At 51.7% G+C, this 26,845-nt stretch overlaps 9 protein-coding genes across 9 annotated transcripts; 4 read left to right on the top strand and 5 right to left on the bottom strand.

Moving 5' to 3' along the window:
- Window positions 1-781: 781 nt before the first annotated feature.
- NCS54_00457800 (Hypothetical protein) lies at window positions 782-2,209 on the bottom strand (the record flags this gene model as incomplete). Its single annotated transcript, XM_053150108.1, has 1 exon — window positions 782-2,209. The coding sequence occupies one exon, from the start codon at window positions 2,207-2,209 to the stop codon at window positions 782-784; it is 1,428 nt and encodes a 475-aa protein (XP_053006083.1).
- Window positions 2,210-3,185: 976 nt separating this feature from the next.
- On the bottom strand, window positions 3,186-4,806 carry NCS54_00457700 (Hypothetical protein; the record flags this gene model as incomplete). The annotated part of the gene is made up of 6 exons (XM_053150107.1): window positions 3,186-3,259; window positions 3,312-3,443; window positions 3,492-3,888; window positions 3,935-4,173; window positions 4,221-4,265; window positions 4,326-4,806. The coding sequence occupies 6 exons, from the start codon at window positions 4,804-4,806 to the stop codon at window positions 3,186-3,188; spliced, it is 1,368 nt and encodes a 455-aa protein (XP_053006082.1).
- A 711-nt stretch (window positions 4,807-5,517) lies between these two features.
- NCS54_00457600 (Zn(2)-C6 fungal-type domain-containing protein) lies at window positions 5,518-7,791 on the top strand (the record flags this gene model as incomplete). The annotated part of the gene is made up of 5 exons (XM_053150106.1): window positions 5,518-5,636; window positions 5,694-5,822; window positions 5,868-6,519; window positions 6,569-7,081; window positions 7,132-7,791. 5 exons carry the CDS (start codon window positions 5,518-5,520, stop codon window positions 7,789-7,791), a joined length of 2,073 nt encoding a protein of 690 aa, XP_053006081.1.
- A 1,595-nt stretch (window positions 7,792-9,386) lies between these two features.
- NCS54_00457500 (Hypothetical protein) lies at window positions 9,387-10,202 on the bottom strand (the record flags this gene model as incomplete). Its single annotated transcript, XM_053150105.1, has 3 exons — window positions 9,938-10,202; window positions 9,603-9,888; window positions 9,387-9,552 (listed from the first exon to the last, which is right to left on the bottom strand). The coding sequence occupies exons 1-3, from the start codon at window positions 10,185-10,187 to the stop codon at window positions 9,387-9,389; spliced, it is 702 nt and encodes a 233-aa protein (XP_053006080.1). The 5' UTR covers window positions 10,188-10,202.
- A 1,079-nt stretch (window positions 10,203-11,281) lies between these two features.
- On the bottom strand, window positions 11,282-16,207 carry NCS54_00457400 (Hypothetical protein; the record flags this gene model as incomplete). Its single annotated transcript, XM_053150104.1, has 2 exons — window positions 13,135-16,207; window positions 11,282-13,086 (listed from the first exon to the last, which is right to left on the bottom strand). The coding sequence occupies exons 1-2, from the start codon at window positions 16,187-16,189 to the stop codon at window positions 11,282-11,284; spliced, it is 4,860 nt and encodes a 1,619-aa protein (XP_053006079.1). The 5' UTR covers window positions 16,190-16,207.
- A 1,734-nt stretch (window positions 16,208-17,941) lies between these two features.
- Window positions 17,942-18,352, top strand: NCS54_00457300 (Hypothetical protein; the record flags this gene model as incomplete). Its single annotated transcript, XM_053150103.1, has 1 exon — window positions 17,942-18,352. One exon carries the CDS (start codon window positions 17,942-17,944, stop codon window positions 18,350-18,352), a length of 411 nt encoding a protein of 136 aa, XP_053006078.1.
- A 423-nt stretch (window positions 18,353-18,775) lies between these two features.
- Window positions 18,776-20,519, bottom strand: NCS54_00457200 (Hypothetical protein; the record flags this gene model as incomplete). Its single annotated transcript, XM_053150102.1, has 3 exons — window positions 18,776-19,697; window positions 19,740-20,222; window positions 20,281-20,519. 3 exons carry the CDS (start codon window positions 20,517-20,519, stop codon window positions 18,776-18,778), a joined length of 1,644 nt encoding a protein of 547 aa, XP_053006077.1.
- A 2,481-nt stretch (window positions 20,520-23,000) lies between these two features.
- NCS54_00457100 (Hypothetical protein) lies at window positions 23,001-23,420 on the top strand (the record flags this gene model as incomplete). The annotated part of the gene is made up of 1 exon (XM_053150101.1): window positions 23,001-23,420. The coding sequence occupies one exon, from the start codon at window positions 23,001-23,003 to the stop codon at window positions 23,418-23,420; it is 420 nt and encodes a 139-aa protein (XP_053006076.1).
- Window positions 23,421-25,043: 1,623 nt separating this feature from the next.
- NCS54_00457000 (MFS domain-containing protein) lies at window positions 25,044-26,821 on the top strand (the record flags this gene model as incomplete). Its single annotated transcript, XM_053150100.1, has 5 exons — window positions 25,044-25,336; window positions 25,389-25,395; window positions 25,443-25,892; window positions 25,940-26,521; window positions 26,570-26,821. The coding sequence occupies 5 exons, from the start codon at window positions 25,044-25,046 to the stop codon at window positions 26,819-26,821; spliced, it is 1,584 nt and encodes a 527-aa protein (XP_053006075.1).
- Window positions 26,822-26,845: the final 24 nt, after the last annotated feature.

The raw sequence follows: 26,845 nt of genomic DNA, 5'->3' as shown, positions 1-26,845 counted from the left end.
GGTCTTCAGCCGTGTTTTCAAAACACCTTCAGGGGTGCTTCTTCTTGGACCACGGACAGCAGTCTCGAAAGTTTAATCCATCGTCCGAGTGGAAATTGTCCTATGGAATGAAGAAGAGGACGCAGTGAGCGGCGTCATGGACTCGGCTTATGAACTTGTCACCGCATTTATGCGGGGGGGTTGATCCAGAGCTGCTATCGGGCGCATTTGTTGGAGCAGCAAGCGCGGTGCCAAGAAGGTGCACGAGCCCTGCCGATATATAATTGAGCTTCACGGCGTCACTATTGCAGGTTCTGAATGGATCAGATCCTTTCACTCCACCTGGTACAGCTCCTCACGCTTCATCTTGACCAACAACACGGTACGCCGTTCCTAGGGAAAGTTTTGACCTAGTCTTATCGATATTACAGGAGTCAATCGCTATTGTGAGGTGTAAGTGCGAAAGATAGCGTCCAAGAACTAGTATCGGATGAGCAAAAGGGGGCAGGTTAAGACACGGTTTCACAAAAGAAGACCACGCACTATTTGAACCTTGTAGCCAGCCCTCGAAATATATCTGTACTCCATAATCATGGACGTTTATTAAAGCACTATAGATCAAACATATGCGCAGCCAGTCTGTGCACCTTACCCTGGGTTGGGTAAGATACAATGGCCGCGTCTACTAAATACTCCAAGCTTTGGTGTGCTTGTCATGCTGTATTGGTAACTCCCAGCAGGGTTGCAATCTCTCTGAACCTGGTTTTATTTTAAAAAGGGCAAAAACCTCCACCAGCTAGATTCAGACATTTAGTTGTCTCGCTACTTCGTCAACTTGCCGGATAATGCCCGCCATCTCATCACCACTCAGCAAAGGACTAATCGAGCATATCCTCAGAACAACTCTCCCTCGCAGCTTGGTTGTCAATACTCCAGCGATGTTTCCTTCGACCAACTTTCTCGAAATAGCCGTGTTCAGTTCGTTCAGTTCCTCTTCCGTCTTGCCCGGTGGTGCATATCGGAATGTTACTATAGCCATGCTCGCAGCACTTGTAACCTCCCAATTCTTCAACTTTTGCACCTCTTCCTGGGCAATCTCTGCCAAACGAAAGCCATGATCAATCATCAATCCAAGCCTTTCTACTCCAAGCACACGCAACGTGAACCACAGCTTCATAGCTCGTGATGGCCGCGTTAGTTCCATGCCAAGATTCCAGAAGTTGGGAATCTCTTCGTCATCAAGGGCGTCGCGGAGGTAATCGCCGTCGTTGGTAAAGACCTTGGCAAGATTGATCTTGTTTCTGACAAGAATCAGACTGCAGCTGTAGGTCTGAAACAGCCACTTATGCGCATCCCAAGAGATGCTGTCGGCAAGCCCAAGGCCACTGACCGCTGAGCTTCGTGTCGCAGCGAGTGAGGCAGATGCACCATAGGCACCGTCGATGTGAAACCATACACCTTCCTCGTCTCGAATTTGTGCGAGGGCCGGTAGATCGTCAACGCTCCCCGTATTAGTCGTGCCCGATGTTCCGATTATGACAAACGGGATGAGCCCTGCCTTTCGATCCGTCTGAATTGCGTCCTTGAGGGCTGCAGTCTGTATCTGAAAGGACTCATTCGACGGAATGGCACGGATCCGATCGCGTTTGATCCCAATAATCCTCAGCGCCTTTACCACAGAGTGATGCGTCTGATCAGACACATACGCAACACCCAACCCCTCCTGCCCCGAAGGCAAGATACAATCCCTCGCCAAAACCATAGCAGTCATATTAGCCATGGACCCCCCAGAAACAAAAACCCCGCCCGCAGTATCAGGCAATCCCACACGTTCCGCCAGCCACTGCAGCAGCGTCTGCTCAACAACGGCAACTCCTGAGCCCTGCAGCTTGGACCCCGCAAACGAGTTGAAGGCGCTCGAGAGGCAGTCGCCTATCCAGGACAGCGGTGAGACGGGGTTAGGGATGAAGCCGAAGAAGCGGGGGTTGTTCATTCGGAGGCGAAAGTCGGAGATTGTGAAGGCATCTTGGATGGCTTGGTCTATGTCGTTGGATTGGCCGGGGGTGCTGAGTTCTTTGAGGAGAGGGAGGTCTGCTGGTTGGGCAACCCGTAACATAGGATCATTGCGAACTTGTTGCGTGGACTGAAGAAGTTTGTCAAAGACGGCTTTGAAGGAGGCACTGATGGCTGCTATGTCTGCACTCTGGTCCAATGCATCGAGGGAGGCCATTGTGATAAGCATGTCAGCGTGTCGAAGCACTGGTCAGGGCGCCCAGAAAGTTCATGTTATAATAGAGGTTGACTCAAGGTTTACGGACAATAGTCCCGTTTATTGCCGAAAGAGCCCGGAAATGCACTCCGTGAATACCTTAGTGGAGCAAGCTTCATGTCAAAAATGTCAAAAATGTCAAACCAAGGGCGTGAACGAACGTTAGCCTCCCCACATCATAGAGTGGTCATCGGATTTGCAAGCGCGAGGCTCTATATTTGGGTGTCTTGGTAATCTTGTCCCCATATTATTACTTAGTCCTTTATTTCCCTGGCAAGTTAGGACAACGGTTAGCGAACAAATTGGCTAGTATTAACTGGATTTACGACCCAACCTATGAGCTCTTGGTAAATAGTGCAAGGGCATACTAAACAAGGCCAAGAAGTGAGTTAATCGCCACTGCACTTGGTATGTAGCTCCCGAGTAATTAGTGCTTGAGCGTTTCTACCCTGGGTCGGGTGCGGTTTTCACGACTCAGTCAATTCCACTCTATTCTCATATTCCTTCTTGTAAAAATGCGTCCAAGTCAGCCGTGGTAGAGCCAGTAACATGATAAGATATGGTCCTTTGTCCCAAGTCGAGCATAAATCAGCGTCACCCTCAGCTTCAGTTATACATTGAGTGTTGCTTTGCTCACCAGTCAATACTCAGTGCTGTTCCTCAACAACCCAAATTATTATAAGATTACTCCTCTAATTGTCTATTCTGCTTAAAACACTTTTGTGTATGCAAGGTCTATATCCAAACATTATATACTATCATTTGATGCCATTCTTCTCCGATTCTACCTTCCGATTGATGCAGAGTTGTTTCGTGATTCATATCAAACCTATAAAGGTCAAGCAGAGTTTTCGTTGCCGTATCCTGTTTCGGCCAACTCCCATGTCCTGTGAGATGGCAGGCTTGACAGGTGAGTCGTCAAGAGCTTTGCTGCTATTTATTGCTTCCATGTTCTGCTGAACCTGGAAATTAGCACAACAAGCGTGCCACTGATGATGGTTGCGAAAGTAGCTTCATCGGATTAGCACAAAGCCAAAGTATGGATCATTGATGGAATACTCACTGATGGTGAAAGCCCATCCAACACCAAGACCGTTGATCAAGGGCACCACGCCGCCAACACTTCCCGCAGCAAAGCTGTACTGAACAACATACTTACCCGTGATGACAGCCGTTCTGTATACTGGTCGGACTTCTATAACAGGATTAGCTCCGCCATTTAAATTGCATATTCCTTACTTACCAGCAGCGTATGTGTTCAGCCCGCTGAACGACGCCATGAGGCCTGTTCCCTGAATGAAGGAACCCACAATCGGCAACGCCATGCTTCCGATGCGTTTCTGTACACTCCAGCCATACAATAGTGTACCTAGAGGCAGTACAAAAAGAATGAAAGGTAGACTGGCGTTGAGTCTGTCCTCTGGTAGTCGCTGCCCGTTCCTTTTTCGGATGTATCTCCTGACAGTGATGTCTGACACCTTCCCACCAAGTGTACTGCCAACCAAGAAGCCGGCGCCAGGAGCGAGGTAGAAGAGACCGCTTTCGAGAGGAGAATTCAGGTTGAAACGAGGATTGACGACACGACGGACCGAACTTAACAGACCGTACTGATTGAACGCCAACAGGCCACAAGCAATGTTCTAGCGTGTGTCAGAAACGTCCTATCATCGAGTGGGTACAACGTACAGCCAATAGAACCTTCGGGTATTTGAACTGCCGAAACACAATCATAGGGTTGAACGTCCGGATCATGTCCCCTCGTGTCTTTGGGCGGATAGCCTCGGCGGTCTTGGGGTTCCCGACCTCACTCGCTCGAGGAATAAAAAAGAATGTGAGGATCAGGCCGAAGCAAGACATGCCGGCTTCAACCCCATAGATCACTCTCCAGCTGGTAAAGGTGGCAATGATACTACCAATCAGTGGGGCTGTAGATGGTTAGTTGTGATGTCGCGTGACCCATAATGTTGCTTACCGATGGTGTTTGCACTGACGCAGCTGCCAAGAAAGAAGCCCACAGCTGTCCCGCGAACAGTCTATATGGCATTAATACTAAATACTAATAATCGTTTGAGCATACTTGCCGGTTCAAAAATGTCTGCCAAAATCGTCTGTCCGGCAACAAGGAAGAATGGCCCTGTTGTGCCGCCAAGAATCCAGAGAGAACCGAACCCTGCAATGTTGGGAGCCACGGCACATCCAATAGAGCATAGGCACAGGACAAGGTTGGCAACAAGATATGTTGACCTTCTACCAATTATTGTGCTAATTGGAAGCCATATCAGGCCAGACAAGGCCTGGGCGACGAAAACGCCAGCATTGACCGTGTTGATGGTGGTCACTCCAATGTCCAAGTCTGAAGCAACCTCGGGTGTAGCAGGCATGATTGCAGTACTCCAAAATGTCATTGGAAGGGGCATCCAACAGACAACAAAGAGGATGACCCATTTTCTCCAACAAGGGATCTCAGCCACATCATCGTCAATGGCACCGACAGGAGGCAGAGGCGTCACTGATGGTTGGGCACCAGTCAATCCCCCTGACTTGGGTTCACTCGCCATCTTGGCAGAAATTCAGGGGACAAACAAAATGTATTGAAACAGGAACTCGAACCGGGCAATCAACACCTCGGCAATAGCATCTGTCAACGAACGACTTCCGGTGGGCATTACAATGAGGCTCAAAAACGTGCATTGCATTTGCAAGAGAAGCCGAGGACCAGTGAGTACAAATACCACCTCGAAATCATGAATACCCGAGCGAAGGAATTTTCGCTTTGCATCAGCAGGCATCACGATAAGTGGGCCTTTCATGACTCTATCTTGCGGTGTCGGACACCCTTTTTTATCCCTGGCAAATCATGAGTTTGACAAAGACGCCGGCATCGAGAGTCGAGATGCCGATTTAAAGGGTCAAGTAGCCGGGATGTCCTCGGCGGAGCGTGAGTTTTGCCGGCCCGGTCGGAATTTTGCTTAGTCATTCCGGCGAGGGGAAACATTGCGCCGCGGATATTCGGCGTCACATTCCGCTTCCAGAGATCTTCGCAGTCACACGACACCACGGCTGCGACCAAATCGACTAGACGCATGTCCAATCGGGAAGAAACCGGATCCCCAGATTTGTTAAGATCAAGCGTTTGCCGCTACCGACGATCCCCAGGTTTCCCACCTCGTGCGGCGACTTTACCATCTTTCCGCCTCCTTGTGTGGTTGAAGCCCGACGACCCCATCAGTCCACTCGAATCGAGAGACGGCTAAACGCAAGTAGCCGACATGACCTCGAACGATGAGAGTCCCCGTGAGTCCGAGGGGGAGGGAAAAGATGATATCGACTCTCTTAACCCGGCCAGCAGCATCTCTGGCAAGCGGCAGCGCAAGACCAAATCAACGGCGTAAGAGTGAGACATTTCGTGCGCCCGTGAACCCCTTGCTGATTCATACCCAAACAGCTGCCGTCGGTGCCACGCCCGAAAGGTAAAGTGCTCGGGAGGACAGCCCTGCGAGAACTGCCGACAGGCAAGCAAGGGTGCCGAGTGTTCTTATCCCCGGAAGAACCGGTTGGTAAAGGTCAGCCAACAGTAAGTTGATGCATGGCCTGACATGTTTCCTCTCTGACGTGGTAGATATATCGATGACCTTGTTGCCGAAAATCAGCGGCTCCGTAATAGTCGAGATGGGGACACCAAAGCTCGGCCTGAACTCGGCGCACCGGAGGCTCCAATTGCCCCTACCAATGGCCAAACCGAGGCGACCTCGACCCTTCAAGGGACCCTGTTGGAGGAACGTCCCTGGTTCTTTGACATGAATGTTCTTCACACACCGGTATTGATCGGTGAAGCATCAGATGCCGCCTTTGCCACACGTTTCCGTCAAGCCATCTCGGAGCCTGGACACAGCCATATTCCCAGAGTCAATTACGCACCGGATGACAGACTACTTACCCTCTCTGATGCCGACTGCCCTTGGCCTATTCCCTCCCGAGCACGGTTGTTGGTCAATGTCGCCCTCAAGTATGTCAGTCGCTGCTATCATATCGTTCGCAAAAGTCAGATCCTTGAAGGACTGGAGCAGACGATCCAGAACCCACATTCTACCGATTCGCTTCTGAAGAGTAAACTATGGGCCTTGTTTGCCATTGGAGAGATGTACTCGACGCGGACGGCGGCAAAGGAGAAGAACTTTCCAGGCATGCGCTATTTCGCTCGGGCGACCCGTGTGCTCCGCATCATCAGTGAACGGCCGAGGATTGATGCCATCGAGATCAGATTGCTTCTGGTACGTTACTCGACACCTACCTCTACCAACGTAGGCTAACCGTTCCAAGTCCTTTTACTCACTTGCTCTTAACCGTCGGTACACGGCATATGCTCTGGCCGGCTCTTCAGTTCGCCTTTCTGTAGTCATGGGACTGCACCTAAACGTCCCCGAATCCCAGCTGAGGGATGCTGCTGCCAGGGAACACAGGAATCGAGTGTGGTGGACCGCGTATAGCTTCGATCGCATGTGGGCATCAAGGCTTGGTCATCCAGTTGCGATACAAGACAACGATATTGAGGTTGACTTCCCTTCGGATCCGGTATTGGAAACCCCATCAGACGACTTTGCAGACTCGGCATACTTTATCGCAAGTATTCGGTTGGCTCGCCTCGCCTGGCGGGTGATCAACTCGATTTATACGCGAAGGCCTCAGCAAAAGACCTTGTCTCAGAGAGTGCAGGAGGCTCTGAGAGATCTGCGTACCTTTGTGGAAGAGTTGCCACCTCATCTACACATTGAGTCGACGGACGGCCCTGAACCAAGTCCCAAGCCTCTCTCCCTACACCTTTACTTCAACCAGGTAAGGATGCGTTCCTCCAATTCGGGTTACTTTCTTCTTACAGTCGACAGGTCGCCATCACTTCCACCCGACCTATTCTTCTACACGTTCTAAGAACTCACGTCACCGCTTGGGAGACGCAGCCAAGGACAGAACCCCAGATTCCTGCCTCTGCCGTCACCCTGTCAGAGGCTTGTGTGAGATGTGCGCGACACTCATGCCGTCTACTAATTGAATGCTGGATTGATGGATCTTTTGCTACGTTTGACTACTTTTATACCCAATACCTCTTTGCTGCTGCCACTGTTCTGGCCATTTCGAGCCTCCTCGATGGCAAGGAGTGCCGCAGCGACAAAGAACAGTTTGAGTCAGCCGCTCAGTTCCTGGCTCAGCTGAAGGAAAACGGCAACTTTGCCGCGGAGGAGTTCTGTCGACATTTAGACGCCATGAAAGTCTGCATGGCGGCAGTTCAGTCACGGAGGGGAGACTTTACCATACCGGATGCCAATCTCATACAGCTGGATGGTATCGACGTTAGTCAAGCACTCACGGCGGCCAATCCGACAGCTGGCATGGCATTGTCAGAGCCTTCACTACAGGAGCTCCTGTCTCAGCCCGTTCTGGATCTCCAGTTCATCGATGCGTCGATGTATCATGATGGTTCACAGGGACTGTACTGGCCGGATATCAGCCCCGAGAGTTGGACGACCAACGCGTGGACACCGAACTAATACGTTTTCAACCAAAAGTCGATTTTCTGTTGGGAGGTTGTTTGTTCTTGTTAACGTAGCCATGTCTTCAGATGATTTCATTCCAACTTTGTGCGTCTTTTTTTGGTTCCAGTCTGCCCCTGATATTCATCCTGATCATAGGTTCATATCGCGGGATAGAGAATTCCTATTTGTTTGCGCCAGTGCACACAGCTTCCGATTGATGTCAAGATAATTTGTGCCTAGAACCGTTGTTGCCCTCCAGCTCTGGGATAGATCTCTCTTGCACGCCGAGTTCATGCCTACCCCCTATTCCAGAAGTACCGGCAAGCTCCGGCGGCATCCCACCAGCCTCTCCCAGCTCTGGGATAACGGGTTTTTCTTCTTGTTCCAGTTCGTGAACAGACCCTCCTCTCTCCTACGATGTCTTTGTCGCTGTCGCCAATTCTGCAGGTTGAGCTTGCGTCTCCAGCCCTGCAAGTCCATCTTTCGGGTGGTTTTCATCAGATGAGACATGGCTCTTTTGTGTTCCACGGCGCCCCCCTTCTGCGAAACAAAAAGAATAAAAGTCCGGAGAGAATGGCTACCGTCGCTGCAGACCCGAGGGCTATGCCCACAACTGCACCAGTGGGCAGACCTGTGGGATGGGGATGTGACGTCGCACTCGAGCTCGAAGTCGAAGTGACGCTACTAGACATTGACGTCGAGGTTTCGAAGGTAGTGGGGTAAGAATTGGCCCATCTGATCTGGAATGCGGGAACTGTGATCGTGTCGTTGCCAGAGACGGAACTCGCGTAGATGAGGTAGTCGGAACACGAGTACGAGCTACAGCCAAGGTAAGTCTAGGTCATGTCCGCGCGTTCCGCCATGAGCTGAATTCGTCACAGTACATCCTAACGTGTACCCATGCGGGCAAATCCCGGGTGAGTCGAAGCCAAAGCTCTCCCATATGGTCCAGTAATCTGGCGGGCAGCAAGAAGAGTCGAGAGTGGTGTGCTCGTCGTCTACCAAAGGCACAGGCGATGGACAGTCGTCAGGTATAGTCCATACTGTCGTGAGCGGCTCGTCAGCCATTCTAAGCAAGGTTAAGAATACATTGAGGAAAGGTGAAGACAGGGGAGGCTGATGGCTTTTAAGTAGGTGGTTGCATTACAACAGCCCTTTGGTGTCGTCGAGATGGGCTTAGTCTCGCAAACTGGTTGTCAAGAGGCTACTGGTGTGATAGGCTGGTGTATAACTAAACGACGCCACGAGACTTTTGGAATCAACAGTTGCGGCAGCGAAGCTCAATTGTTACCGAAGAGCCAATTCAGCATATGTACAGAGGCAAAAGGTTAACTAACTACTGGGGAAATTAGTAAATCTAGGCCGGAATAAATTGAGATCGACCTTTCCGTGGCTTGAGGTGGGTGGGCAGTTCATAACCGAAGAAGCGGATGCTAAGCAGTCCGTTCAGCCGTGTGTAACCAGTATGGCCTTTCACTCTGAAGATGGACTGCAGGACAGAGTCAAAGTGGCATTCCTTTAGTAATACATAGTGACAAGTGTGAGACAGACAACTCGGGCTGATACTTGAAGGGGATGTCATTGTCTATTCATCATACCTGCTAGTTCTTCTACTCGTCAAATTTGACGTAGCCCTTGCCCTTTACAAAAGAGGCCAACCATGGACCCTGAGTCTTGGACTCAGCGAGCTCAGTATAAAACTCTCCGTGGGCCTTCCCGTCGATAGCCGCCATCACTGGCGACCCATCTTCGTTCCTCTGGTCCGCATAGTAAAACCTGTCCTTGTTAATTCCAGACAAATCTCACTAAAATATGCACTATCTTACTTGTAACCTTGGGAGCTATAGGCCTTGGCAGCAAATGAAATCATGTGCGAAGAGGCTGCTTTGCCAACGCCAAGACTCAGAAATGGAGGGAAGGGCTCGAGGTTGGCCTTGTTTCCGGTGTAGATGAATGTTCTGGATGTAGAATCAGGTAGCTTTGCAAAGCCTGTTATCGCCAGCTGAAGAAGTTGAAGTACGCTCGTTGTGTTGATGGCTAGGTCGGCTGCGAGGCCGGACACTGGAAGCTGGATCGGGTCAGCGTTATCTGGCGCCATGGTGCTGGCATATGCTGAATATACCGTTAGTACTGATGCTTCAGTATAAGGTGCATCACTAACCGTTGTGGACAACGACGCTAGGAATCCCAAGCTCATCCACAGTGCGCTTATATGCTGCCTCTACCGAAGACGTATCCGCCAGATCGCCTTTGACATGCAAGAAGTCTCGGCCTTCAAACACTGGCGTCAGTGCACCACGGAAGACGATGGCCACCTTGTACCCCTTTCGAGAAAAGGCATCTGCAACGCCATAACCAGTGTTGGCGCCGGCACCAAAGATGAGAATAACAGGGTGATTTGTGGCGGACATGTTGACTGACTGCAAGATAATGTGTTAAGTAAGGTTTCAAGATGCTATCAGATGGGATATTTATACGCGTCTATGGTTACATCGAACGGCTTACATGATTAATAATGCCTCAAGAGAATAAGCGCACAGATCGACCCGCCATTCGGGGGCCAAGTGACGCTGTTGGACAGCCGGTTCTGATGTTGGCATAGCACCGCTAAGTCCGGCACCCAGAGAAAAGTATTAATAAAACGCGTCCGCAGCAAGGAGTGTCTGATCACTCATGAGTTCAAGTGGTGAACCTGTTCAATGAATGCTTTGAACTGCCCAGATTTCAGGTTGAACAATACATGGTGCCCCTATCGGTGAGAAAAAGCACGTGTGATTGGTGTTACTAAATTAATAGCTCATTGCCACTTAGATCATCTCATATAAGTTGGTCATGGCTCATCTGAGTTCGTACTTTGTAAATACGGCTCTATCATGAAACGTCGATGCAGCCTTGTCCGGACAGGAGAATCACCGCCCCCTTGACCTGCATGAATACCCTCACACAGACAGCGCTTACTTCTAGCGCCTCCTTTAGCTGACAAAGGTCCCATCTATTCTTGGAAGAATAAAATTTCCAGCTCTACAGGAATTGAAGCATGGTCAGATCCTCTAGTGATGAGTGTGGCGCGAAAAATACTGTCTCCCTAGATGTTCGCGGATGAAAGAAATGGCATGGTTTCCGAGATAGGGGTATCTACGGGAACACTTGAATTCTCATGATACTATTGTTTCCCAGTAGTCCTTGTTGTTGATGATGATTGGAGTTCCCCTTTGTAGTGGAGGGGAATGTCAGGCACAGGAGCAAAGGATACAATTTCCAATACAATCTCATGTTGGCTTGGGAGATGCTTCCTTTACTCTTCTGTCTGACACTTCCTTTGACTGTCAGAAAGAAAGTATTAACACGTCAGAGAAGCTGTATAAGGGAGCAGCACATCAGGCAACGAGACAAGAGCTGGTGCAGTTATAGAGCTCCGATCCCAAGCAAGAAGAAGTTTAAAACGGAAGAGGATACAAATTATTTATGACATAATGCAGATCAATACACACCATTCATCCCTCCCTCAAGACTTCCGCTTCTGCAACAATGCCTTGAAAGGGTTCTTCCCCCGGAACCTCAACCACGTCGCCACATAGACAATCGCATAATTAAAGACAATAAACCCACAAAAGATACCAAAGTCCCGCCAGATATTTCTGTAGTAGACGCTGAATCCAGCACCAAACTCATCTCCGGTCGCATATTGACAAAACTCGCAAAGTCCTCCTTCACCTGTCTGCACGTAACCACCCGCCTGCTGGATGTATTGCCGCGCGTACTCCTCACATGATTGACCGGGTGGTGCTCGGAAGCGTGCAAACTCGCCTGACTTGCACTCGACGGGTTGATCATGGATAGCAGCGCCAAGGAAGGCTTCGAGGAGGTAGTGGAAGGGCGTGAGCCAGTACATCCAGTCTCGCCAGAAAGCCGGCAAACCGACAGGAGGAACAACGACACCACAGAAGGATACGACAAAGAGGAAGAAGATGGGGACAAGAAGAGAGGCAAGAAGCTCATTCGGGGCGAAAGCGGCAATGGCCTGTCCAAAGCTGACATAGTACAGCTCAAACAGCAACATCAACAAAAACGCAAAACCAGAAGTGAAGCTCGAAGCTCTCCATCCAAACACTCCCCACCACCAGCAGTTGAAGTAGATCCCGCCGGCGACAATGCGGTAGGGAATCTCAACTACAACAGCAGCGGTAGTCCATGCGAACCAGCTGTATATCTTGGCATTGTTCTCGCGCCACTGGAAGATCTGTCGTGACTTGAGGAACACGGGCTGCAACTGCTGAATGAGCGGTGGGCTGATGGTGAGAGTCATGAAGATGGAGAACAGCCTATTCTGATAGTCGATGGATGCGAAACCAATCTTGTAAAAGGTGAAGCAGTTGAACAGGCCGGTGAGGATGTGTAGCATAAAGCTGCCAAAGATGTACTCTGGGGATCGCCAGAATGCGATGAAGGAGCGGCGGACGACAGCCCATGTTTGTGTGGAGAGAGGCATGGCGTACTCGCGGTCGTCCTTAAGGCTCTGGGATGGTTCGACGTTGCGACGACGCTCAATCATTTCTTCGATTTCGCGAGCTCGGGTTTCGCGTTCGGATGAGTTGGCCCATACGTCGCCCCAATCTTGGCCGTTGTAATCAGGATCTCCGGCGCCGATGGAGTCCAGCATGTATTCGGCGGGGTTGGCATGAGGTGGACACTTGGAGGCTCCGTTGGACTCAAAGTAGTGGATGAGATTCTGGCTGTCAGTGCCCAAGGGACCATGATACACAACGCGACCACCTGCTTTGAGAAGAAGAAGGTCGTCAAAGTGCTCGAACAAGACTGCAGAAGGCTGATGAATGGTGCAGAGGACGGCTTGGCCGGCATCTGCTAGCTTTCGAAGGAATCGGACAATGTTGAATGCAGCGCCAGAGTCGAGACCAGAAGTAGGCTCGTCGAGGAACATCAAAAGCTCAGGCTTGGAAGCCAACTCGACACCGATGGTCAATCTCTTACGCTGTTCAGCATTGAGACCTTGTCCAACAATACCAATCGTAGCACCAGCAATTGGGCGCATCTCGAGCAGATCAATGATGGTCTCGCAGTACTCCATCTTTTCCTTCCTCGAAACCTCTTTAGGTTGTCGAAGGAGCGCTGAGAACTGCAAAGCTTCACGGACAGTAGAGGTTGGCTCGTGAATGTCCATCTGCTCTGCGAAGCCGGTCGCTCGCTGGAACGACTTGGGAAGAGGCCGCCCATCAACGAGAAAGTCACCTGTGATTGTTCCAAAGTTGAGGCGTTGAGCCAAGGCATTAAGAAGAGTCGTCTTTCCAGCGCCTGCGATTCGTTAGTCATTGTAGTGGTGCTCTCGAGGCAGCGACTTACCAGAAGCGCCCATGAGGGCAGTCAACTTCCCAGGACGAACATAGCCCTGAACATCCTGAAGCAACTTCCTTTGTCCCTTGTCGTATGGAATCGTGTAATTGATGTTCTGAAACGTAAAAACAGTCTCATTCTTGCCAACCTCGTTGGTGATCTGCTGATCCGTCTTTGCCCTCTCAGCGGTCACACCCTCAGCGAGGGAAACAACACGACCAGCTTCTTCGTCGTTCTTCTCATTCTTGGTGCGACCGCCAGTGTCAATTGACTCTTCAACAGCCTTGGGAACTTGGCCTCTCTTGAAGACGGTGATAGCACCACCTCCGACGTTGGGCTTCATGAGTTCCATGCCGAGAGCTGTGAGGAAGACGAAGAAGAGGAAGAAGGCCCAGAGGAAGCCAAAGTTGCGCCACAGGTGGGCTCGAGTGTAACTGAATGACTGCTGGATGTAGTCTGATCCCTCAACGGAAGAAGCTCCAGGAGATGAGCCCGGTAGGGTGCAACCTTGGTACTGCGGCTGAGTGTTGGGGCCCTGCGGGACCAGGTACGGCGGCGAACATTCGAGGTTAAGGCCAGTAAATTCGTTGGCCATTAGGCACTCAAACCCGTATTGAATCCAATTGATCCATCTCAGCCAGCCGAACCAAGGACGCATCGAGTCAGGAGGGATCAGATAGCCTGTATACACAATGACGATCTGTACGCTCAAACCCGTGAACCGGGTCGCGATGTCGAGGCTCTTGCACCATGCCGAGATGGCCCTGAAAAAGGCATACGTCACCATGGTGACAAGCCAAAGAATCAGTGTCGCGATGAAGAACTGCGACGCCGTACGGGCCAAGTTGGACATGAAGTAGATGATGACATTGAACAGGACAACTTGTATAAACACCATCGGAACATCGACGACTGTCTGCGCTATAGCAAACGCAGACGGTCGATAGAAGGAAAAGGACTTGTGCTTGAGAAGAATGGGCTTGGACTCGAACGCAGCAGTTTGTTCAGCAAGTGCAAGAAGGGCATTGAACAGTAACAGAAAGAAAAGTGTACCGCCGCGAGGAAACGCGCCCGCGGCTGTCTCGGGGAGGTTGTAGAAAAGACTTCCCACGATGAGACCCTGGAAGAGAAGGCCACCCCATTTACCAAACAGCGAAGCTCTATCGCCCGCCATGACGAGGAATTGTCGATGCGTGCAGGCGAGGACTTGTTTGTGGAAGGGAATCTCGTAGTTCTTCTTCTTGGTTCGTTCCGACTCGTGTCTGCGACGTTCCTCGGCTCGACGGCCAAGCTCAGACTCGAAATTGTCAATGTCCTCGAGGTTCTTTTGGTAGGCGCCGCTTCGACGGTAGGCCTCAGCGAATTCGTCTGCGGTGCGTGGGATGCGATCTTCCCAGCCGCTGCGAACACTGCGCTCATGCTCATCCGTGACTGAAGTCAAAAAGTCGGCTGTAGTCCATCGCTCAGGACACTCGAACCCAAGATCCAAAAAGTACTGCTTCGCATTGTCCGAGGGTCCAAAGTATAGGCACTTGCCATGGTCGATGAGCAAGACCTTGTCGACGAGGCCATACAGAGTCTCGCCAGCTTGGTAGAGAGACACGGCGGTTGAAATGTCGGCCATGTTTGTCATGGCGCGGATCGACTTGACGTATTCGACGGCTGTACTCGCGTCGAGACCTTTGCTGGAGTTGTCCCATCCCTGGACTGAGGCTCTGGTGATCATGGCCTCGGCGATGCTGACTCGTTTCCTCTCGCCGCCCGATACACCACGGATGAACTCATTGCCAACCTTGGTTCCGAGTGTATGTTCAATCCAAAACAGCTTCGTAACAACGCGTAGAAACTCGCGGACGTAATCTGCACGGCTCTCGCCCTCAAGTCGGTCCTCCTTCCCAGGCGTACGCGTCTGTAGGGCAAACTGAAGAGTCCTCTTGACCGACAAGGTAGCATAATGCAAATCGTCCTCCGGATTGTAAATAATCTCTCCCCGAAAGTCCTTGGCCATAGTCCCGGCATCAGTACCTCCATAGGTAACCTCCCCCTCAACAGCCTCGAAGCCAGCCCTCTGGTTACAAAACGCCTTGAGAAACGTGCTACAACCGGCACCAGGCCTGCCCAGCACGAGGAGCAACTCGCCGGGACGCACACACCCATCAAAGTCACTGATTAGATCCCTAACAGGTGGCTTGGCAAACGCCGCCTTCGGACCCTGAGTAAACAGCTTCGAAAGTGTCCGAGGGAGGCCGAGGAAAAAGTCGCCGACGGTGGGCTGGAGGCTTGCACCGAGGCCGACTCCGCGGACGGTCAGACGGCGAAAGATGACTCCGCTGTGGCGAGTCTTTTCGCCCTCGCTCTGCTTCTGGCGGGCTTGGCCAAAGATGCGGGACATTAGACGGTCGAGTTCTTCGTGTTCTTCTTGTTCCTCCTCGGGTGTGCTCGCAGACGTCTTGCGACGGGACAGAACGCGGAAGAGGTCATCTTCGGTGCGAATTGTCTTCTTTCTCTCGAGATTGGGTCGTTCTTTTTCAGGGTCGTTTGACTGGGACTTGATGGGCGCAAAGATTGGTTCGTCGGGGGAAGATGGAGCGTCGGTTGGTGAAGGTTCGCCAGCAACTGCAGTCTCCTTGTGCTTCTCGTCGGTCGAGGCTTCGCGTGGTAGGATGGTACTGGAAGACGAGTTCTCATCTCTCGACACGCCAACAGCCGCAGCCGAATCTGAGACATGATCTTCTTTTCGCTCAGCCTGCTGCTGTGATGCCTGCTGCTCGTGCGTGTGCCATGTTTTCTCGTCTTGACTCCCCTCAATCACATCGTAGTACTGGTGCACATTCGGCGTCTGTGGCTGCTGTCGTGTACCCAAGTCTCCACCGGCCGAAGCCCCGATGGCCACCGGTTGGCCCCAGCCGGAGGTGGCCGGGCCATGACGCCCCGAGACGCCGGCTTCGAGTCGGTGTGCCGTATCACCAGTCGGGGTCAACTGGTCAATCGAACTGACACTGGGCGTGACGGGAAAACCGCCCGGAACATCCTCATCCCGAGGAGTAGGTCTCTCGTCAGCCATTGCAATGGATGTTTGAAGTGTCGTGGAACATGAACATTTCCATTGTAGCTAACCAACACGACATTTTTATCTCGACACTACGGATGCGCTGTGAGGCGTCTATGACGACACCAATGAGCAAAGTCGGACTTCGGACATTTGAATAAACGCGACCAACTGCGAACAAACGTCTTATCTCGTGCCGCGCTGACGCGGAAGCAGCCATGATCGGCTTCGATCGTAGTGCGCGGGTGGTTTCGTCATAGACTTTTAAGCTTACTGGAGATTTGGTTTGGCTACCCTAGACTTGGCATAAATGTACTTCAATTCTGTATCAATTGACTGGGGGCACAGATGCTACTCATTTTGATGAGTATTAATTAAAGAGGACCCGTGACTCAAATTAATTACACAATGACGCAGTGTAACCACATGGTTGCAGTCAAAAACTCCTCTCGTTCATGTCGGATACTGTGCATATCCCCAGTCTCACCAACACTCAAACCATTCTCACAAGTCAGACCTACAAGATCAATTCTGTTGTACGGGTCATACAAGGGAATAAAACCACGTTCTGGAAATAATTCACGATCAAAGGACCCTGAAAATCCACACCGAACCGAGACTTGGCATCGACCAAACCCAGGCTCGATCGCGATCTCACCACACCATCATCTACCGGACAGCGGTGTTTGTCATTGATTCCGTCCGCGTGCCACTGCCGACCGCAAGCAACGTCAGAGCCGTGTTACTCATCACGTCGCACAAAGACAGCGGTGACACCTTGTGGTATGGCGTACACACTTAACCTCCCATCCTCGCATCTACGGGAAACATGACCAAACACAAGTCTCTGAAACCCCTGGGTTCAGCTCGCTTCTCCAACGCCATTCTGCACCATTCCGGAAACCTGGAAGGTAACCTTCGGCCGGCCAACCACGTTGAGGAAGCCGACACGCCCTCGCATGCTGGACCCTATCCGGATCAAGAGGCCTGCATATTTTGGGGGCGATATGCCGCTGCAGTTAGCCAACCCTCTCTACTCTTTTCTGAGGAGACAACAACGTGAGTGACAACAACGGGCTTGCTGCTGGCTGCTGTTTCCGGGCGCATGGTGGCTTCGGCCTTCAACGGTGCCGAGCAGATCTTTTTTGTCTCCCCTCCCCGCCAGTGAGACATCATCTCTCGCAGATAGACTATTGATTCAAGGCGTAACTCGCTAATCTCTGCAATCTGGCTCTATTGGCAAGGTTTACGTGATTAACCCGAGACAACCAAATATAGAGCCTGGCAACCCCTCTCCCCCTCCCCCTCACCCTAGCAACCCACCACCACGCAAACCGTCTCGCGTCTCGCGTTACACGTCTCGCTCAAGGTCGACAGCGATGCATACACTTAACGCAACGGAACATACTCCGTGCGTGGCCATAGGTTATTTACGGGGCGCAAGACATGATGCGTCGCTCCTGTCGCCTCTATGGATGGGAAATTCCGTCTGCATACATTGCAGTTGATTGCTTCTGCAGCGTGGCAAGAGCCTGCTGATCACGCAGGGCGGACACGACGAAGCCTGATCTGAAGGGAACCGAGTATATCAACGCGTCTTCCCTGCCCTTGAGCCTTGGGAGAGGGGGGACGAACGCTCAAAGTGATTTGACCCGAACAACCATGTGCCAGTATCCCACGCGTCAACAAGACAACTCGACCCGCGACAGCTTCAACCCAACGCATCAACACTCCAGAAACTCTCATCAGCGAGATTCAACTCAAACAATGCCTTCCGCAGACCAGCAGCACCGTCTCAACCTCGACGGCCTTCAAACCCTCTCCATCTCCGCCCCAGACGTCCCGAGCCCGCCCTACGAGCACCGCACCACCATGACGATCCAGCAAGACGAGCAGCAACCTCCGGCAACCCACTGGCCGCAGGACATCTGGCTTCACAGCCCCTCGTACCGTGTGCTGTACCAGCCTGTCCTCGTGGTCCCCCACCAGCCGCCGCCCGGCGAGTCTCCCTTGCAGCCGCCAGCAACCACCAATGTGCCAGATGCGCCACTGCACGACGATCTGTCACAATGCCGCGACGGAGAGGACCCACGGCCCGAGGGGAACCCCGCCGACGGGTGCGGCCGCTATCAGCCCAACGGGCATGCTCATTCTGAATCCAAGGGTGACGGGCGATGAGACATTGTGAAGGCATGCATGGAGGAAAAAAACACGACCAGCCAGTCTTCTACACTCGTTCAAGCCACCGACTTTATTTTACGATGGTGCTAATGGGAGCCTGCCTTGTTTATTTGCACTTTTACCACACACAACGGGTGGGGGAAAAACAAAAAGAAAAGGAGAAAACGAGGGATTTTGGTCTGTTAAAACGAGGCTTTGGGTAGGGATGCGATAAATCAGGTCTCTGGTATGTCGGAGCGACAAGGCTTCTTACATGTACACCAGAGACGGGCGAAACACGAGGCCTTTTGGTACCAAAAAGCCTTGTTTTTGGTACCTCAAACGACATCTTTGGGAGAAAAAGTTGGACACCGTATTAGCATTAGTTAGCGGTCATGATTGATGATGAATTGAAAGATGGCTTCGCATCTCACTCAAAGATCAGCACTCAAATCTCCAATCAACATTCTCCCAACCACTCCTCCGAGTAATCTTCCCACCGAGTCCCTTGCCGTGCTTCTCTGGTCTTACCGTCCCGCTTGCGAGTTGCCCTCCCAGCATCTTCATCTCACCAAACCTCATACCCAAAGGTTCAACATCAAATCCAAGCACCAAAACAGCCATGAAGCCCAAAATCTCTGCAAATGCAAAGTTCCTCCCGGGACACAGATGCCTCCCCCCACCAAACGGAAAATAAGCCGCCTTCCGCCTCCGCTCCGTCTCGGCGTCCCCAGCCTTCTTGAGGAACCGCTCCGCGTCAAACTCGTCAAAGTCCTGCCCCCAGGCGCTCCGGTCGTGGTGCGTCACGCCCGCGGGGAGCTGGAGGTCGACGCCCTTCTTGAGGAGATAGGATTGGCCGTCGGCGCCCGTGATGGTCATATCTTGCATGATGCGGCGCATGCTGACCGAGTGGTTCGAGAGGCGCATCGTTTCGCGGTAGCAGCTGATGAGAAGAGGGAGTTTTGCGTCGAACGAGGCGATGTTGAACGTCGCGGTGCGTTTTCCTTCACTGTTAGATACTACTGCTGCAGCCTCGACCTCTTTTCTTAGACGGTTCACCAGTTCAGGTCTCTCAAAGATAAAGAGAAGCATCCAGTAAAACGTAGGCACAGCGTTGAGAGTCGCGACATTCGGTAGGATCACCTCGAGCTGTCCCACCTCGTTACCGGTGAAGCCATGCTTTCGTAGGGCGCCTGCACGGTTCTTGACAATCTGAGACGTGGTTGGGTCGTTGATGTCATGGTCTTCTGAGTAGTATTTGCCCATCAGAGCCTGCAGCTTTGACCGTGCCCGATATGCCTTGGGCATCGTGATGGATGGGAAGAGAGACAGCAGAAAGTAGGGGATAGATTCCTCAAACAGCCTTTCTTGTCAGTAATTGAAGTCCCAACGAGCAATTACTTACCATAGATCGTCAATCAGGTGCCGCTGAGGCCCAAACGGATCGTGATCTCCATACAGAGCCTTGGTCGTCGCCAGAGTCATAACATCTCGACACCAAAGATACAAATTCTCCACCCTCAAACCCCCATCCACCAGCTCCTCCCTGCCCGAGTTCACCTCATCAACACGCACTGTGCCGAAGCTAATCGGATCCATCTTGGCAGAGATGCTAGCCAAGAAGTGGACATTCATCTTGTGCAGCATGGGCGCCTGAAAGCTCGAGTGGATGGCATCGTTAAAGTCGTTGAAGACATTCGGGCCTCGAACCTTGGCAAACGTTTCTTTGCTCAGGCTAAACGTCTTTTGTGCAAAGTCAATCACAAACGGCTCGAACGAGGCGATCCTGGACCGCAGCGCTGTCTGCACAAGGTGAGGATCGTAGATGGTGTACATCTTGCCATTGAGCATGGGAAGTGTGGCGATGGGCTTTGTAGGGTTGGCATTGCTGTTCGGGCGTCAGCAGAGGGTGATCCAGAGCAGTGATACAGAAAGTGCAGACGCACTGGATGATCCTGTGATAGTCCGATTGGTGCCGTATGATGCCGATGATGTGGCCGACGAGGGGGATGGTGGGTTTCACCACAGGAGGCTCGCGGGGGTCCAATCGCGGTGTGAGGAGCAGAGACAGCGCGAGGGCGCCCGCCAAGAGCGCCGTGGTCCAGACTGCTGCGGTGCTGTAGTTGCCATCGACGAGATCAGCGGCGAGGCCCTGCAGGAGGGAGCCTTGGTTGAGGACGCCCATGGTTTAGAGGGCGTGGGATGAGGAGAAGAATGATTGTTTGGCAAGAAGAAAAATGCAGGTTGGGAGTTGCTTTTGAAGCATCAGCATCGCGATGCAACGCCCGCTGCACCTTGCTAGCGTGGGCGCGAAAGAGGAGAGACTCTAACTGGACTCGGGATGGGACGATTGAGGAATTGCGAGTTGGCCAATCAGATGGTGATGATTTCGAAATTCAGGGCTACGCCGTACGGAGTAGCGTACGGAGTAGGGCTGTTGTAGGGCTGTTGTAGGGCTGCTTGTATCCGAGAGGTCAGACTTGCTTGGAGCTGACGTGAGATGGGTGTTTTGACAGCAAACAATTGCTTCACAGAGGTGTCATCCAGTTCATGATCTTGCGAGGTGTACCAAATAACAGAAGACAAGTTCCCTCCTTCATTGACCGCTGCCGAAGCTCAATAGACGAACCCAAGGGTCATCTCCAACTCGAAGCCAGCTATCCACGCCAAGAGGAGACCTCAAGAAATGGGTTAGGGGAGCGGGTAATACTGGATCGAAAGCATGAAATGCGGGTCACCGTAGGATCATGACCAGGAACATGGTCCCTTTCCTTGCCTCTGCGGGCTCCTCACCAACGGGTTCGGACACTGCCGAGTAAAAGATGCAAGAGATGCGCAAAGCTTATAGCGACGTACATCCATATCGAGGTTATCCGGCGAGTTGGCAGAAGTCAAGGTAGACATGTCCAAGTCGGTAAGACGCCGACCAGTTCAACACAAGCACGACACCCTCCTCTCATCTCTACCGCAAGGGCGGATAAGACCTCATCGATCTCGGCTCAAGTGTCAGCCATCGATGATGTTGATCGGACTCGCAACCGTCGTTGTCCATGATCTTGGAATCTAAAATCCCCATCCAAAGCTCCAGGGTAAGTAAGTTGATCGTCTGCTGGGGGTCAATTGCGTGGCTCAGTAATCCATACTCAAAGGCACTTTGAAGTCGAGATTGAGAGGATTTGCATACTAGACAGGAAGATTGAGGGGAAAGACAGCAGACGCATGTTTTCAACCTACTTGTCATGATAGTTTCAGAGAGTAACCACGCTACGCCCATACCATCATTGGTGGTGAGTGCTGAAGAGGCATGCTTGGGCCAAGTGTTCGGACAATATATTTTCCGGACATGACAATTGAGGGAACCCCTTCTCGATTTGACACACTTTCCTCAAACTGGAGCAAAGCTCCCTCTCAATTGCTTGGTGACGCCAAAGCAATTACACCGACAATTTTTACCGCCTTGACTGTCGTCCGATTTCCCTTCCCCGAACGATGTGATACGATGCGGAATATACAGGAGCGGGCCTGCCTGGCGTGGGCTATGTAGAAGCACAAATTGAACACATCTCGCGCTCTCAATTGGCAAATGCTCGATTGTCTCGCCATGGACCGGCTGTTCAGCGCATCAACAACGACAGCTTCACGACACTGTGTCTACCGGGGAGCAAGTCTCTCGGGCATGTCCTTTGTATCCTTGGCCTAGTGCAGTGATGTAGCAGCATGTACTCGGCTCGCTCGAATGGCCAGAGCAGGTCTACTATCTCGATGCCGGCTCTGGAACAGAAGAGGTGTTGGGGTGGACAGATTGAAGGTTTCCATGTCATTGTCGACACATCTTATCCAACTGTAGCAGTGCCTTCGCAAGTCAAAAAAGCCACCCCTGAAACCAGAGGTGATCGGACACCAGTTCGTTGTAGCAAGTCACTTGTACTCAACAAAACAGCATCACCCTGGAGGTACACCCCAATTCGGGGCCGTGAATGTGGGGCCGTGCCGGCCGGCCGCGATCGCCCTCTGACGGTTGATCCTCCAATGGCCACAAAATACGGCACATATTTTAATCTGACAATCTTTTCTAATATGTTGGCGAGATGGAACTTGGCTGCACATGTAAATACTAGTATGGACAACTCTTGAATCATACTCAAGTGACCGCATGTGCCTCGGGATCCGCCAAATGAACTTTGATTGTCACAGCGCCGATATGCAAAGCAGTCTCTCAAATAACATTGCATAGGTACCTACTCGGGCCTAAAGCTTGACAAAATGTCCTCAGTGAGTCATCGAGGCTTTGGTTTATAAATATCCTGCTTCCCCATGCTCCTTTGCTCCTTTGCTCTTTGCCTTGTTACGCCTGCAGAGATCTTGACAACATCCATCATCAGCTTGGAGCCAAAGCATTGGCATGATGTCGGGTTGGTCTTTATTACCTCTTGAGGTGCGCGACATCATCTTAAAGTTCCTAACACATCATAAAAATATCGCGCCCTATGCCGTAGTCTCAAAAGAATGGCAGAGTATCATAGAAAAGAAGAACTTTGGCCGCCTCAAACTTCATCCATCGTGCCTCGACTCGCTTGAGAGACTCTCCGAGCAACAGAGAGGGCTCGTCAAGCATATTTGGCTTAACATAGAGCTGAAAAGCTATACTTGCCGAGCTTGCACAAAGATGGAGTCGCTTACATCGGTCTATGCCAATGATAAAATCATGGCAACAGCAACCACGAGACTGTTCTTCATCTTGACCAACTGGAAGCAGAACAGAGGGGGCTTGACACTGGAGCTTAATGCATACTCACCAAGCGACTCACAACACTGGTTTAAGGGGTGCTACTTTGGAGCTCCGGGTGAAGCCGAGCCCGAGGTCCTCGGATCTGAGTGTGTACCGCTACGTGGTCTGCTTTCGAGTGCGATTCATTATCCATACCATGGATGGTGGCACGGTGCACCTACTGACGATGCCTTACGACGACCATTTGGACCAGCTATTCTCAAATTTCAGGAGGAGCTTCCTTCGGTACAAGCCGTTACAAAGTTCCTTCTCCGCCGACAATGTCGTCGTCAACTGGATCCTTCGGCTTTATCATAACTTTGGTCAAAGCTTCCTCAGCTGGGAGAGGTTATATATGAGCCATGGCAGTTATCCGAAAGGCCCTCTCAGGACGTATATGACTCACGTAAGAAACTCCATTTGGATTCATCGAGCCACAAGACTAACCATCTGAGCTACAGGCTACGAAAAAAATGATTTGCTAGAGACTTCCGACGAGCGTCAAGACGGTTACAATATTCGAAGATTTTAATGAAAATTATCTCGAGGTATTCCAGCAATCACAAGGGCGAAATGCGCAACTAAACCCAGACCGAGTCCGGATCACGACTATTGCGGTAGGCGCTGCATTTGCGAAAAAAAGCCAGCAACTTGAACACTTTTCAGTTGGAAGAAAGTGGCCTACAAATATGCTCGCCATGAGTTCACAGTAAGTGAAGAGCTCTTGACGCAGGAGATTCGCTCTCATGGGGATGCTATTCTATACTTGGATCTGCACTCTGTGGTTGACGATGTGTCCCTACGGCAAATACGTCGAGAGAATAATATAGCTGATCCTGAAGAGATGCTCTGACGAAGAAGAAGGAAGTACTCTCTCGGAGTATTTATTGAGATACCCATCGGGGTGGTGTTTGGTGGGCGTAGGGAATGGGTAGAGTCAGTGAGTGTAGTACAGGAGCCAGGGTGTGGAACAGCAAATGCATGGCCTTCACCATGAGAGAAACACGACGCCCTTGATCACCATCAAGTACAGCCACAATGTCGACCCGGGGCTCCCACAAGCATATCCATGTCAAGGGAAGTTAAGAAATGGGTTAGGTGAGCGGGTAACACTTAGATCGAAAGCATAAAATACGGGTCGATCGTCCTTCTCCCGCTCTTGAAGCTCAACAGGATCACTTACCCTGCACGTGGACACGGGATGACAGGTTTCGTAACCAGGCAGGCGGGATTGTTGTCTGTTTCTGAGCGTGACGACGATATCACGAGATGTTGAGCGCCGACGTGTCACATCTAGATCATCACGACACAAGATCTTGGCGTGTCGTGATGAGATGGGCATCTCGGTTTCGGGATATGCACATCTACATTGCATCGCCTGACTCTGGCAAAAATACGCGTAAAAATGCGCCACACCCGTAAAATCTTCCTATAAAGAGAGCGAAACCGAGAAAGAAATCTTGATCCAATCTTCGAAAGTGGAACGTGGCGCTTCACAAGCCCGGACCCGGAAAGGGGGCTACCCCGGAGACGTATGCACAAATTGTGCATAAAACCGGACGATTTGCACAAATCGCCATCCGGAAGTTGAAGCTGCCGGGCGGGGACAGCATAAAGTCGGCGCCGACACCTTTCTTCCCCATGGCGCCCATGACCAACCCCAGAAAACGTCCAGAAATGGGTGTCGTCGGGGTATTTAACGGGTCCGACAGCCCGGGAATGAAGCATAATTCGTCGTCGGGTGTTGCAATTTCCAGTGTTAGCGCCTTCGCTCTCGGTATCGCTCTCGTTCGGTCGGGGTTGCGATTGGTGGTGGTGTCATGTGGACGAGGGAGATGGGCATGCAAGATGGCAGCAACATTTAAATATCTTGCGTTCCCAATCTGGATGATGTTTTAGGTGCTGACAGTCTGTGACAATCATCAAGTTCGTTAATCCATCATGGCTGAGAAACAAGAGTCTCCCAAGAGCATCCAGCTCGACGATATGGCTCGTCCCGAGAGCCAGCGAACACTCACTCCTTCGGTCCCTGGTAGCGAATCGGGGAAGCGACAAACAGACGAGGAAGCAGCTGTTCAGAGTGACAACAAAGAGGGTGAGCCTTCGAGCTCTGAGCCTCAAGATCCCAATGCTGTTGGTTGGGATGGCGACGACGACCCAAACAACCCCATGAACTGGACACCAAAGAAGAAATGGGGATGTATCGGCGCCCTGTCACTCATGACCCTATTGACGTGAGTTACATCTCCATCTCCAACAGAATGCAGAATACTAACAGCTTCACAGTCCCCTCGTACGTCCCCCAAACCACCCCCAAGTCCCCCCTCTAACCCACCACAGGGCTCCTCCATGTTCGCCCCAGGCGTCCCCGACATCATGCGCGAGTTCAAAGACGACAACGAAAACATTGCAACATTTGTAGTATCCGTCTATGTCCTCGGCTTCGCCTTTGGTCCCCTCCTCGCCGCACCCCTCAGCGAGATCTACGGCCGCGCGCCCGTCTTCAACATTGCCAACATCCTCTTCATCATCGCGACAATCATCACCGCCCTCAGCCAAAACATGCCCATGCTCATCATATTCCGCTTCCTCATGGGCTTCGCTGGTTCTACGCCTGTTACCAACGGTAGTGGAACTATTTCTGACATGTTTCCTGTTGAGGAGCGTGGCAAGGCCATGGCTGTGTGGGCTATGGGGCCGTTGCTGGGACCCTGCATCGGACCGTTGATGGGAGGGTACATGATCGAAGATCTCGGTTGGCGATGGGTATTCTGGGTCATTGCCATCTTTGTAAGTGCCTTAATTGTCCCTGAGAGTACCCTAGACTGACAAGATAGGCCGGTGCCCTCTCAGTTGTCTGCTACTTTGCAGCCCCCGAGACATACCATCCCGCCCTCCTCGAGAAGAAGGCTGCTCGTCTTAGGAAAGAGACTGGTAACCAGGACTTGTACTCGGTTCTGCACAACCCCAGCCTTACTAGCAGGAAGCAGTTTGAGCATGCCATCATTCGCCCGATGAAGCTCCTCTTCACCCATTTCCCCGTGCTCATCCTCTCCCTCTACGTCGCCATCGTGTACGGTGTGCTATACCTCATGTTCAGTACTTTCACCTTTGTGTTTGCGCAGCAATATGGCTTCGGCACTGGAACGATTGGTCTGGCGTATCTGCCCACCGGTATCGGCATGCTGTTCGGTGTCATGCTGTTTGGCGTCATCACCGATGTCATCATCAAGAAGAAGCTCGCGCAGAACGGCAAGACTGTTCCCGAAGACCGTCTTCCCGTCTGGCTAATTGCGCCCAACGGCATCATCATTGTCGCGTCGCTGTTTTGGTATGGATGGTCGACTGAGAACAACACCCACTGGATCGTGCCCATGATTGGCGTCGCCTTCTTCTGCTTTGGTCTGATGGGCATCATGGTAAGTCGCCTGCATTCCCTTCAAGGACGTCGCTAACGAGGATTATAGATGTGTCTCCAAATCTATCTCATCGACGCCTACATTTCCTACGCGGCCTCCGTCGTCGCAGCCGTGACAGTCCTCCGCTCAATCGCCGGAGCCATGCTTCCTCTTGCGGGTCTGTCAATGTACAATCATGTCGGCCTGGGCTGGGGCAATAGCATTCTCGCATTCTTGTCGCTGGTGTTGGCACCAGTGCCCATTGTATTCCGCTACTACGGAGCCCCAATCCGCGCCAAGTGCCCGGACAACCTGGGTTGACAGAAGTGTTCTTTGTAAATGGTT

The sequence above is a fragment of the Fusarium falciforme genome, chromosome 3 (genome assembly GCF_026873545.1).
Source record: "Fusarium falciforme chromosome 3, complete sequence".
NCBI lineage: Eukaryota > Fungi > Ascomycota > Sordariomycetes > Hypocreales > Nectriaceae > Fusarium > Fusarium falciforme.
The sequence above is the reverse complement of the archived record's forward strand: the minus strand, read 5'-3'. Positions and strand labels throughout refer to the sequence as shown.